At 35.1% G+C, this 13,784-nt stretch overlaps 1 protein-coding gene across 2 annotated transcripts; it reads left to right on the top strand.

The window, feature by feature from the left end:
• The first annotated feature begins 275 nt into the window (after window positions 1-275).
• LOC137627531 (uncharacterized) lies at window positions 276-12,587 on the top strand. 2 transcript variants are annotated; one of them, XM_068358620.1, is made up of 4 exons: window positions 276-395; window positions 10,980-11,089; window positions 11,394-11,546; window positions 12,393-12,587. In XM_068358620.1, the coding sequence occupies exons 1-4, from the start codon at window positions 386-388 to the stop codon at window positions 12,444-12,446; spliced, it is 327 nt and encodes a 108-aa protein (XP_068214721.1). In that variant the 5' UTR covers window positions 276-385; the 3' UTR covers window positions 12,447-12,587. The 2 variants fall into 2 exon arrangements, with proteins under 2 accessions (XP_068214721.1, XP_068214722.1); XM_068358621.1 differs by lacking the exon at window positions 276-395 and adding an exon at window positions 3,426-3,565.
• The last annotated feature ends 1,197 nt before the right edge of the window (window positions 12,588-13,784 follow it).

Below are 13,784 nucleotides of genomic sequence, written 5' to 3'. Positions count from 1 at the left end.
TTCATTAATGATTAATCATATTTCGATATAAGGATCATACATTTTCTACCTAAGGATATTTAATTATAACTTATCACAATAACATAGGGGTTTTCAGTTAACTTCGCTTGCTAGGGATGGACTACGGACACCTTATTTTTAGCTTTTAGGGCACTTGTTACGACCTATCATATAAACAATATTCTAGAATTTATTTATAATTTTCAATGATATTTTTAAAACTACATCTAAGTAAATGTGAAAATAATTTATTTATTTTAATTATTATTGAACTTCCCTGACCAGCTGACAGTAATTTGTTGTTGACGGCGGCCATGACAATCTGGTAACACAATACCCCTGCACATCAGTACTTTCCTACGATTTTAGTGTTAGTTATTCTTCAATGAACTATTGTAAGTATTATACGGAGACATTTTGGTAATTTCCTCCGATTATTATAATTTCAAGAAGGTAATGTAAAGAGAAGAAAAGGATTGTTTTACGATTATATATCGATTCCCCAGTATGTTTTCCCCACCCAAAACCCCGAGTTCCCACTGGGGGTCCCCCATTATCGGAGGATATAGATGTATATATATTTCTAAAACTATTCATTTGCGACGGGAACGAGTGTCATTTTCGAAGAGAGCGTAATTTTTTCTATAAGAAAAAGTAGTTGTTTTCCTTGGTTACATTGCCCTGTAATACACTACAATGAAACCGACATTTTGGTGGACATTTTAAGTAAATGTAGTTAAAGTAACATGTTGCAAAAGTAATTTTTATAGCCCAATTCAACAGAAATGCGTCCGAGAGGGACTTCTCAGTTTGACCAGACTAGTCCTGACGGGGGAGAACTAATAAATTGATTGAACAAATTAATTACGAACGTTCACACAAAGCTAGTTCAGTTTTATTTCGTCAGGTAATATTATAAATGGGTAACACATTTATCCATTGTGTCTCACAGTAAGAATTCAAGACGAAATCTATTTCTAGGTAGCCATATTTCATCCATCTGTAAAAAAATGCAAAATGTATTTTGAGATTCAGTAAGGTGACTTTGTATGTTTAGCGATTTACTTACTTTTACGGGTTTATTTCTCGCCCTCCGTCAGACACTAAAAGTTTGTTCAGGCGGGCCTTGCTGTGTGAAAAAACAATTTCATTCCAGTTAATATTTTGCTCTGTATCTTATCAGTTATTTCGCTAGCATTTGTATTCAGGCTTTATAGTTTTCAGGTCACTATTATAACACTTTCTAAAAAGATATTTTTATTTTGTTTGTATAAAAGTTAGGCGTCCATTTTATGCTTGACAGTCTTGACTGCTTGTTCGAGAATCAGCTGTTGGTTTGACTTTAGGAACCAGTTTCCCTGATAACATCATGTGTGAACGATTAACTTCATTAACTGGTTGATTACTCGTTCAAATGATTAACATTTCTCCTTTCAGATCAACCTATTATATGGGTAAGAAAACTTATGTTTGAATTGATTAAGCTTGTATTGGAAATAAGGACTTGGTGAGGAGTTTTATGGGTGTGGCACAACTACTATAGTCAATTCTTTTTATCGAGGCAGATGTGCACAGACTCGCAGCGGTGCCCTTTTAGCTCGGAAAAGTTTCCTGCTCTCTGATTGGTCAGAATTGTCTTTTCCAACCAATCGGCGATCAGGAATCTTTTCGTAGCGAAAAGGGCACTGCTGCGAGTCGGTGCAAATCTGTTTCGCTAAAAAGAATTGACTTTAGTACCCTAAGAAAACAAATCAGGGCTGTATTTGTGATGGTTTTAATCAGCTTGCTTTGCAACGTGATTTGAATGTTTAGGTTTAAAGGCCTACTCGTGAATGGCAAGTGTAAGGGACAGTGACATTGCCTTATCGAGCAGGACAATGCCCTAGAGACTGACCATATATACATATGATCAGTGCCCAAGCCCCTCTGCACTCAACCTAGGACCAAGGAGGGTCATGGCTGTTGATGACTCGGTAGATAGACCTATAGGCTGCCCCAAACTTACCCATCCTTAGCTCGCAAGGATGGTGAGGTTGCCGCGATCAAAGGAACTAATGAGTTTGAGCGGGACTCTAACCCCAGTCAGGTACATTACTGCATCGGCCACCATATTAGACTTCCATCTTGTGCATCATTGCAAGACTGAATTGTCATTTTTTATTCTAACAACAATTAGTGATGGTGAACTAGTGGGGAGCCCCTTCAGTTTGTTGGGATAGACCGGGTATAGAATTTCAAGTTATGACTAAGAACCTCACTTTTAAAGGGAAACAAACACAAGAATACCACCTAATCTAAAGTTCCCAAAATATTGTAGGCCTACCCAAGAAGCTTTTTGAATTAAAATTTGAATAAGCGTGGACTTGGGAGGTTAGGCCATCAAATAGGTCAGGTAAAAATTCTCTGCATCAATGGTTGTGACAAAGTATGGTATCCTTGTACATCATATAACAGTCCAGGGTAGCTCTCCTTTTTTTTTTTTTTCTATTCTTTGGATTGGATCTTCATACAGTGGCCATTGAATCAAGAGGTGTCACGAGGAAAAACAAATCGGCTGCCTGTCACAGAATAGCTGACTTTGCCATTGGTCTTAATGTGTGTAGGCTATCCTTGTGTTCTCTTGACTGTTGGATTTTTTCTTGCATTCATTTGTGAGGAGTGAGGGATTTTTCTTTTTGTGAGGTCTCCCACTGGGAAGCAGAAGCACACTTGAAATTTAAGCAGTGTTGAAGTTAATTTTTTTCCTATGAGGAGGAGTGACTGTAAACAGCCCTCCCCATAATTTGTAGGTGATGAATGAACTTGAACTAAAACTATTGTATCTCTCTCTCTCTCTCTCTCTCTCTCTCTCTCTCTCTCTCTCTCTCTCTCTCTCTCTCTCTCTCTCTCTCTCTGTGGTGAACATGGTAAGCAATCGCAGGAATAGAGAGATGCAAACACTTTGAAGAATTTATTAAGAAATGAAAGTTATCTTAACAATGCTTAGAATATAATCGACGCCAAAGGATTTCAAAAATTACATTGATGAACAAATTATATTCCCTGGAAGCTTGTGTTACTAGATGGTGGTCCTTCAAACTATTTTTCTCTGCGAAGGTGTTCTTATATAAATTGAAAAATAGTAGGCCTAATGATTCTAAGCAAGGCTCTGCAGACCAGATGAAGGTTGATGTATAAATAAAGAACGATTTACACGTTTAAAAATCTACGTAAATGTGTGAATATAAATGCAAAAAGCATGCAATAACCCTTTTTCTTATTAAAAAAAAAAAAAACGTTTAAACTGATACCTTAACAGTAAATCTTAACATCCAATAGATGGCGCTTCGATCTAGCTGAACTTTACTATCCTTATCAAAGGATCTTCCTGTACTCTTTTGTCCTTGCCAACTTAATCCTTTGCGTCTCTAGGAGGAAGCCTACTTAAAGAATAAGAGGTAAGTTATTGGAACAGTCAGTCTACTGCATAACAAGTCTTCTGATATAGCTTAGCAGCTCAAGTTTTGGATAATACTTGAAATTTTGTGGTTCGAGTTATTTCAAAAGTGATAATTTAAAATGGCCGGTAAGTAATATTTCTACTGTACTTCTTGAAAGTGCTGATTTTCTTTGTAAGGTATGATTTTCCTTACTTATTATATCCTTTAGTAATGTGTACGTGTTGCTATTCTTTGTTTTTCAAAACAAGCTAAACTATTTTTTATATGTTTTCTTTTAATTTACATTGTTAAATGTTAAGGTTACATCATTTCGATAAAGGACATCGAGAGTACTACGTTCGACACTGCTTCCATTAAAGCAAGGGATTTAAACGTATTAAATATCTATTGTTGGTTTGCTTCAAAACTAAGATGTTTTTAAACTTCAACTACTTTAATATTACGTTTATTGGGAATAAATTGGTTTCTCTATTTTCTTTATTTCTTGGAGAACTCCTGAAAGTGGCCACAGAACTTTAATTTTTCCTTAAGTGCATTACTTGTCCATTCATAGTTTGATGTTTGCCTGGCTACGATAACCATTTCAATTAGATTGATGTACAAAGATCTAATTAATTACCTAACTTTTTTTTTTTTATGCGGAAGTTTGATATCGACTAGATTCTTCAAATTTATTTTTTAGTTTAGCATAGTTGGGAATAAAAGTTTTAAACTTTACAGACAATACCTTGAAAATGTAATTGCTTGTAACTTTGAAATAATTCTTCTACTCTGGTTATATTCTACAAACTTGTCGAATTTTTATATTAACCCTATCATACAGTGGTTTATGGTAGAAGACTTGTTTTATAGTTCGTATTACCTTTTGGGGGTAATTGTTTGCTTCCAATTTAGTTTTAATCGCTCTATAAAAGACTTAAAGTTTATATGTGCAAAGTTTTTGTTGTTCTTTGGATTAGATATGTTTGTGCGTAAGATATGTTTGTGCCTATAAAATCATTCTTGAATCTTCTGATTACAGAAACTCAAACATTGGGAAACTGGTTCAAATGTAACTTTAGATGGAACACTATTTGCATTGCTAACCATGAATTTTGATAACATAATCTCGCTGCAAATTACTTGCTCATTGGTACTTTAATCTCTTAAAACCAGTTTGACTTGCTGTACTTCAATCTACTTAAAACCAATCTAACTTGCTGTACTTCGATCTACTTAAAACCAATCTAACTTGCTGTACTTCGATCTACTTAAACCCAATCTAACTTGCTGTACTTCGATCTACTTAAACCCAATCTAACTTGCTGTACTTCGATTAACTTAAAACCAGTTTGACTTGCTGTACTTCGATCTACTTAAAACTAGTTTGACTTGCTGTACTTCGATCTACTTAAAACCAGTTTGACTTGCTGTACTTCGATCTACTTAAAACCAATCTAACTTGCTGTACTTCGATCTACTTAAAACCAATCTAACTTGCTGTACTTCGATCTACTTAAACCCAATCTAACTTGCTGTACTTCGATCTACTTAAACCCAATCTAACTTGCTGTACTTCGATCTACTTAAACCCAATCTAACTTGCTGTACTTCGATCTACTTAAAACCAATCTAACTTGCTGTACTTCGATCTACTTAAACCCAATCTAACTTGCTGTACTTCGATCTACTTAAACCCAATCTAACTTGCTGTACTTCGATCTACTTAAACCCAATCTAACTTGCTGTACTTCGATCTACTTAAACCCAATCTAACTTGCTGTACTTCGATCTACTTAAACCCAATCTAACTTGCTGTACTTCGATCTACTTAAACCCAATCTAACTTGCTGTACTTCGATCTACTTAAACCCAATCTAACTTGCTGTACTTCGATCTACTTAAACCCAATCTAACTTGCTGTACTTCGATCTACTTAAACCCAATCTAACTTGCTGTACTTCGATCTACTTAAACCCAATCTAACTTGCTGTGCTTCGATCTACTTAAACCCAATCTAACTTGCTGTACTTCGATCTACTTAAACCCAATCTAACTTGCTGTACTTCGATCTACTTAAACCCAATCTAACTTGCTGTACTTCGATCTACTTAAACCCAATCTAACTTGCTGTACTTCGATCTACTTAAACCCAATCTAACTTGCTGTACTTCGATCTACTTAAACCCAATCTAACTTGCTGTACTTCGATCTACTTAAACCCAATCTAACTTGCTGTACTTCGATCTACTTAAACCCAATCTAACTTGCTGTACTTCGATCTACTTAAAACCAATCTAACTTGCTGTACTTCGATCTACTTAAAACCAATCTAACTTGCTGTACTTCGATCTACTTAAACCCAATCTAACTTGCTGTACTTCGATCTACTTAAACCCAATCTAACTTGCTGTACTTCGATCTACTTAAAACCAATTTAACTTGCTGTACTTCGATCTACTTAAACCCAATCTAACTTGCTGTACTTCGATCTACTTAAAACCAGTCTAACTTTCTGTACTTCGGTCTACTTAAAACCAGTCTAACTTTCTGTACTTCGATCTACTTAAAACCAGTCTAACTTTCTGTACTTCGATCCAATCTAAGCCAATCTAACTTGCTGTACTTCGATCTACTTAAACCCAATCTAACTTGCTGTACTTCGATCTACTTAAACCCAATCTAACTTGCTGTACTTCGATCTACTTAAAACCAATTTAACTTGCTGTACTTCGATCTACTTAAAACCAATCTAACTTGCTGTACTTCGATCTACTTAAAACCAGTCTAACTTTCTGTACTTCGATCTACTTAAAACCAGTCTAACTTTCTGTACTTCGATCTACTTAAAACCAGTCTAACTTTCTGTACTTCGATCCAATCTAAGCCAATCTAACTTGCTGTACTTCGATCTACTTAAACCCAATCTAACTTTCTGTACTTCGATCTACTTAAACCCAATCTAACTTGCTGTACTTCGATCTACTTAAAACCAGTCTAACTTTCTGTACTTCGATCTACTTAAAACCAGTCTAACTTTCTGTACTTCGATCTACTTAAAACCAGTCTAACTTTCTGTACTTCGATCTACTTAAAACCAGTCTAACTTTCTGTACTTCGATCCAATCTAAGCCAATCTAACTTGCTGTACTTCGATCTACTTAAACCCAATCTAACTTGCTGTACTTCGATCTACTTAAACCCAATCTAACTTGCTGTACTTCGATCTACTTAAACCCAATCTAACTTGCTGTACTTCGATCTACTTAAACCCAATCTAACTTGCTGTACTTCGATCTACTTAAACCCAATCTAACTTGCTGTACTTCGATCTACTTAAACCCAATCTAACTTGCTGTACTTCGATCTACTTAAACCCAATCTAACTTGCTGTACTTCGATCTACTTAAACCCAATCTAACTTGCTGTACTAAGATCTACTTAAAACCAATTTAACTTGCTGTACTTCGATCTACTTAAACCCAATCTAACTTGCTGTACTTCGATCTACTTAAACCCAATCTAACTTGCTGTACTTCGATCTACTTAAAACCAATTTAACTTGCTGTACTTCGATCTACTTAAACCCAATCTAACTTGCTGTACTTCGATCTACTTAAAACCAGTCTAACTTTCTGTACTTCGATCTACTTAAAACCAGTCTAACTTTCTGTACTTCGATCTACTTAAAACCAGTCTAACTTTCTGTACTTCGATCCAATCTAAGCCAATCTAACTTGCTGTACTTCGATCTACTTAAACCCAATCTAACTTGCTGTACTTCGATCTACTTAAACCCAATCTAACTTGCTGTACTTCGATCTACTTAAAACCAATTTAACTTGCTGTACTTCGATCTACTTAAACCCAATCTAACTTGCTGTACTTCGATCTACTTAAAACCAGTCTAACTTTCTGTACTTCGATCTACTTAAAACCAGTCTAACTTTCTGTACTTCGATCTACTTAAAACCAGTCTAACTTTCTGTACTTCGATCCAATCTAAGCCAATCTAACTTGCTGTACTTCGATCTACTTAAACCCAATCTAACTTTCTGTACTTCGATCTACTTAAACCCAATCTAACTTGCTGTACTTCGATCTACTTAAAACCAGTCTAACTTTCTGTACTTCGATCTACTTAAAACCAGTCTAACTTTCTGTACTTCGATCTACTTAAAACCAGTCTAACTTTCTGTACTTCGATCTACTTAAAACCAGTCTAACTTGCTGTACTTCGATCTACTTAAAACCAGTCTAACTTGCTGTACTTCGATCTACTTAAACCCAATCTAACTTGCTGTACTTCGATCTACTTAAACCCAATCTAACTTGCTGTACTTCGATCTACTTAAACCCAATCTAACTTGCTGTACTTCGATCTACTTAAACCCAATCTAACTTGCTGTACTTCGATCTACTTAAACCCAATCTAACTTGCTGTACTTCGATCTACTTAAAACCTTCGATCTACTTAAAACCAGTCTAACTTTCTGTACTTCGATCCAATCTAACCCAATCTAACTTTCTGTACTTCGATCTACTTAAACCCAATCTAACTTTCTGTACTTCGATCTACTTAAACCCAATCTAACTTGCTGTACTTCGATCTACTTAAAACCAGTCTAACTTTCTGTACTTCGATCTACTTAAAACCTTCGATCTACTTAAAACCAGTCTAACTTTCTGTACTTCGATCTACTTAAAACCAGTCTAACTTTCTGTACTTCGATCTACTTAAAACCAGTCTAACTCTCTGTACTTCGATCTACTTAAAACCAGTCTAACTCTCTGTACTTCGATCTACTTAAAACCAGTCTAACTTTCTGTACTTCGATCTACTTAAAACCAGTCTAACTTTCTGTACTTCGATCTACTTAAAACCAGTCTAACTTTCTGTACTTCGATCTACTTAAAACCAGTCTAACTTTCTGTACTTCGATCTACTTAAAACCAGTCTAACTCTCTGTACTTCGATCTACTTAAAACCAGTCTAACTCTCTGTACTTCGATCTACTTAAAACCAGTCTAACTTTCTGTACTTCGATCTACTTAAAACCAGTCTAACTTTCTGTACTTCGATCTACTTAAAACCAGTCTAACTTTCTGTACTTCGATCTACTTAAAACCAGTCTAACTTTCTGTACTTCGATCTACTTAAAACCAGTCTAACTTTCTGTACTTCGATCTACTTAAAACCAGTCTAACTTGCCATACTGCGATCTAAAAACAGCATTGTATCTTAATGTTATCTGGTTACATTACATCTACTCATTGCATAGCTTCATATGAGATTTTGGAAGTAAATTTCTTTCGTGCAAAGTTTTTTTTTATTTACTTAATATAATTAATCTCCATATTAATTGGTGAGCTGTTAAACTAGCTATCAACAATTGCTGCTGGTTAAATTTTATGAATTTAGATGGCCCCCACATACCAGATAAACTCATTCCTTTGCTTACTCTACTTTGAGGCTGCTTTTCCGGTCCCATACAGCAGGGAAACCCCACTCTCTACAGGACCTCCGCTGTTACTTTTTACTTATTTTGGGTTTAAATCCAACCATCCACTGAAGTAGAGTGAACTACTACTCGAGCGGGTCCATATTAATCATCTAATTCTAACGAAACCTTTTCATTATAACTTCTACAATTCTTTGATTGTAGCATCTTCCAAATCATATGATCTTGTGAAAAGTAATTTCTTTAGTTTCTTCTTAAATTCAATTGCTCCTTTTAGGTCCTTCATTTCAGTTGGCACTTTATTATAATGTCTCGGCGCACAGTAGCTAAAAACCCTTTCCCCAAATTTACTATTTGTTCTTGGTTCAGATAGCCTATGTTTGTCACTAGTGTGTTTATGTTAACATTTGTTTCTAGTTCTTTCTAGTTTGTTCAGGCATTCTTTTAGATATTTTGGTTCATTTTGGCTCAGTATCTTAAACATTAGTAAGAGTAGCTTGTATTCAATTCTCGCTTTTACCGGTAGCCAGTGTAATTTAATTAGTGCAGGGATAACTTTCCCTATTGTGTAGTCCTTTTATTAATCTAGCGGCTCTATTTTGTACTCTGAATTTTCGTCGGATGATAATTTGGTAAGCCATAGAACAGTGAGTTTTACCTTGTTCGTTCAGAGTATTTAACATTTCATATCTTATATTGTTCATTTACTGTTAAATCGTCAATGTCAAAAGACCCGTGAAATAAGAGTCTTTAAATTTCATAGACCGTTTATATGCTTTATATCTTACATAGCTTGCACCCAGTTGCTTTTTAACAAAAATCAATGACGTGCAACTTTATATTTTATTCCTTGGACCATGACGCGATAAAGCCTTAAAGCACAACACAAATTTAATTTTCATAGAGCCTCTTGATGAAACTTTATTTCCCTGGAACCTTTGCCTTTTATGTTATGCTTTTACAAGGAGCACGTGCGTAAGTTCATAAAATTTCCTCTTTTTTTTTTTTTTTTTTTTCTTTTTTTTTCTTTTTTTTTTTTTTTTTGTTATTGACGGACTTAGGTTGGACTATTTTTAACGTCAAAATTAGTGCTTGGTAATTGAACAAATTTCAATTTCAAATGTTAGTTATTATTTTTATTGAATGTCGATCAATTTGGTATTCCAAACAAAATTTAATATAAGGTCGATATTTACTTTGACGCTACATAGCAAATATTTGGAGTAACCTTTTTAGGGTCTTCTAATTTTTTAAAACTTTTTATGCGGGTTATTTTGACCAGGACCCTTATTTCTGAAACAGTTAAAATATCTTAAATGCCGAACTAGTCTCTTGAAAATCTTCCAATGCAAAACTGAAATTTTGAGTAGAATTTTTTGAAGTTCTCTGATAATGTAAGTGTTTTGGAAGAAATATAACTCCCATGGCTACTTATTGGTTCTGCCACATTAGCGAAATTTAATGGCGAGAGTTTTGCCAAGAAATCTTAGTAGCTTGAAAGTATTAAACCTAGTTTATCTAGTTCAATCTTTAGTTCAGTTGATGTAGTCATTTGGTCTATTGACTTTTAAATAGTAACTTGCGCAACTGGCCTAGCTAACTTGGGAGTCTTATTTCGGTTTTAATTTAGTTGATATGACTTATTAGCCAAAGGCCTTGTAGGCTTTCCTATTCGTACAAATATTTTTTTAGCCGAAGTAACATCTAATTATTCCTCTATTAACCCAGCACTTATTTTTTTCTTCTCATGACTTGTAGCAGTGATAATTTTAAAGATTTGAAGAATTATACTTTATAATCTTATTACATAAATAATTGCTAATGTGATCATTCCATAAGTCTTTTTAGCCATGATAATAAGTCTTTTGTAACCAACCATAATTCCACTACACGTTCTGGCTCTGCTAAGATGTTAGAGTAATTGCCTAAGTCTTAAAATTTTGTTCACCCAAACTTTGTTTTTTTCAAGCTGTTGTGTATTTGGTGCAGAATTTTACGGATAAAGGTTAGTCTTGAATTTCAACTTTCGAGTTTTCCCTTGTTGGTGATCTAACCTTGTATACTGTGTTTCATAACACTAAATATCAATTTTCTCCAGGTTACTACAACTACGGACAGCCTGGTTATGCTCAACCTGCTTATACACAAGCCGCTTATGTAGCTCAACCTGCTTATACACAAGCTGCTTATGTAGCTCAACCACAAATGGTAAGACCTTCAGATGTAGAACAGTAAACTTAATATCTGATTTGGGCAGCTGCTACCACTGATCCAAATGTATAAAGTTGTATCTTTAATTTTTTTTTCACTTTTTTTTTTATACTCTCCTACAACTGACCACTTAGAAATTAAGATTAGATTCTTAATAAAGGAAGTGTAATTCATTGTTACTTTAAATTCAAACTAATGCTTAATTCCTAATATTGCAAGTTTAATTCATTAGCACTAAAATTTTCTAGATTACTAATCTAGAAAGGATTAAAGTGTTAATTCCTTTTTTTTTTCTTTTTAGATGACTACCCAGTCAGTCATGCAGCCCATGGCCACAACCCCTGTAATGGCTGCTCCAGTTGCTCAGCCTATGGTTGCTGTCCAGCCAATGCAACAGACATTACAGGTCGCTCAGCCTGCAGTATATCCAGTTGCGGCTGTGGCTCCTACCACGGTGAGAATTTACAACCGAGAGATTTTTTAAATTCCGGATACTGCTCTCTTGTACGACCGATTTTGGATAGGCTTTAATTTCAATAGTTTTTAAAGTAGGGCACTTCTATATTCTTTATACTAAAATGTCGGTATAGGTAGTAGGTTGGCCGAGGCACCAGCCACCCGTTGATATACTACCGCCCAAGAATTGGGTCCCTTGACTGGCCAGAAAGAACTACATTGGATACCTTTCTCTGGTAAAGGCTCCCTCTATCTTTACCGACGCATACACAGAATAGTGTGGCCCCTTTCTTTACATTCTAATTTCCTCGTACTCATGACACTTTAAATTGCCAAAAGATTCTTCTGTCAAGAGGTAGACTACTGCACTGAAACATTTCGGCGGCTACTTTCCTCTTGGTTAGGCTCAAAGATGCTTTAGAAATGGTGAGCTCCTCTTCTAGGACACTCCAAATTCTAACCAATTGTTTTGAGTATTGTGTAGTATTGTGTACTGCCATAACCTCTGTACCTTTGTCCTTGGTCTTCAACTGTCTTAGGTTAGTTCTCTTAGTTGTCTTGCCTAGCAGAGGGTACACTCTTGCACATTATTCTATTCTTTCTATGATCTTCCTTCTCTTATTTTAGTTTTTATTTTTCATTTTTGTATTGGGTTTATAGATTATAACAGTAGATCAGTTTTATGCTATTGAGCCCAAACTTTTTCAGATTTTAACTTATTTCCTGTCCTCACAGGGCTCTTTCCCTGTTGGCACCTTGGGGTTAAAGCATCCTATTTTTCCAGCTAGGGTTGAAGCTTAGTAAATTATAACTATTACTAATGATAATGTTATTATATTTTCAGGTAATGTATGCTGGCCGTCGGCACATGCCCACTTACAGCAGACGCTACTTCTGAGAACTAGACTCCTGGGAGAAATGCTGCACTAGTCTGATCGCTGTTTTTTTATGGGCTCTAATACTCTTTAGAGCTGAATTTTAATGTGTTAAATTATTGTTGAACGAATATTTTTAACTTTTAAATTAAACTGTATCTGAAGTATATATTTTATTTTCCACATCAATTTAATGCAGTAATTATGACTTATAAAAGTCTCTTGGAGGATAGAAAATTTATTTTCATATTTTATTTTCCACATCAATTTAATGCAGTAATTATGACTTACAAAAGTCTCTTGGAGGATAGAAAATTTATTTTTTATTTAGTTCGGCAAGATAACGGTAAAGGAAACGGTTTGCTGAAGATAACCACATCATAGTAGCTGGAATCGTACTGGGCAATTCTGACTAGGGACTATAGTTAAAAGTTAAATCCTTTGATCTAGAGGATTTGATCCTAAAATAGGACAGTTTATCCTAAGAATTAACTGTTCATCTAGCAACATAGGTGCTGTAGGGAGGGATAATTTGCTCATGGCACTTTTTATATAATCTCCTTTGCCTATTTTATAAGATATAATTCAACTCGCTAGCCCCTGTCCCAGGTTCCATAGTAAAAAAAAAAATCCATAAACTCTAGACTGCACATTTTGTGTAGTAAACAACATGCAAGTGGCAAAATAGGATTAATAAATTTTATTGATTTGAATGGAAAGTTTATAAACTGGATAATCTTCAATAATATGATTCCACACTGAACTTTACCAATGAATAAACTCCTCCTAGGACTCCGTAACTCAACATAAACTCCTCCTAAGACTCCGTAACGTTGAGTTCCAGTTAACAGCTCCTCCTCTTGCTTGAGGGTAACCACCTGTACCCTGTTAGGACTCCGTAACGTTGAGTTCCAGTTAACAGCTCCTCCTCTTGCTTGAGGGTAACCACCTGTACCCTGTTAAACTTTGAATTTCTGCTGGATGATTTGCTCTACTTAACCAATTTTGTGTTCATGACATCCTGCTTTAACTATGGTTGTGACTTCGCCAATAAACTCGAATTGTCTTTGAAATCGGTATGTCACAATCTTTATGGAGACAAGATGCACGTTGCAAAATTGGGTAATTGACACTTGATTTAGTCCGATTCTGAGTAAATTAGGTTTTTACGCTTATCGTCTTGTATTTTGAGTTTTAAAGAAACTTAAAAGGTTTAAGAATTTGGAAACTTATGTTAGGGATAAGATTTGTCATTTTGAACACGCGATGAACTAAAACCATTTCTATTAGGTAATTGTATTTAATTAATAATAACCTGAACTTGCTAAACTTGGATATTTTCTAAGTGTCCCTAACCTTTA

Source organism: Palaemon carinicauda, chromosome 35, assembly GCF_036898095.1.
Source record: "Palaemon carinicauda isolate YSFRI2023 chromosome 35, ASM3689809v2, whole genome shotgun sequence".
Classification (NCBI taxonomy): Eukaryota; Metazoa; Arthropoda; class Malacostraca; order Decapoda; family Palaemonidae; genus Palaemon; species Palaemon carinicauda.
This window is presented reverse-complemented; position numbering and strand designations above follow the sequence as displayed.

Excerpts from the sequence above, each read along its gene's own strand:
- LOC137627531 (XM_068358620.1), top strand. Across the intron at positions 11,090-11,393 it reads ATGTAGCTCAACCACAAATG|ATGACTACCCAGTCAGTCAT; the intron begins GTAAGACCTTCA and ends TTTTCTTTTTAG. Across the intron at positions 11,547-12,392 it reads CGGCTGTGGCTCCTACCACG|GTAATGTATGCTGGCCGTCG; the intron begins GTGAGAATTTAC and ends TTATATTTTCAG.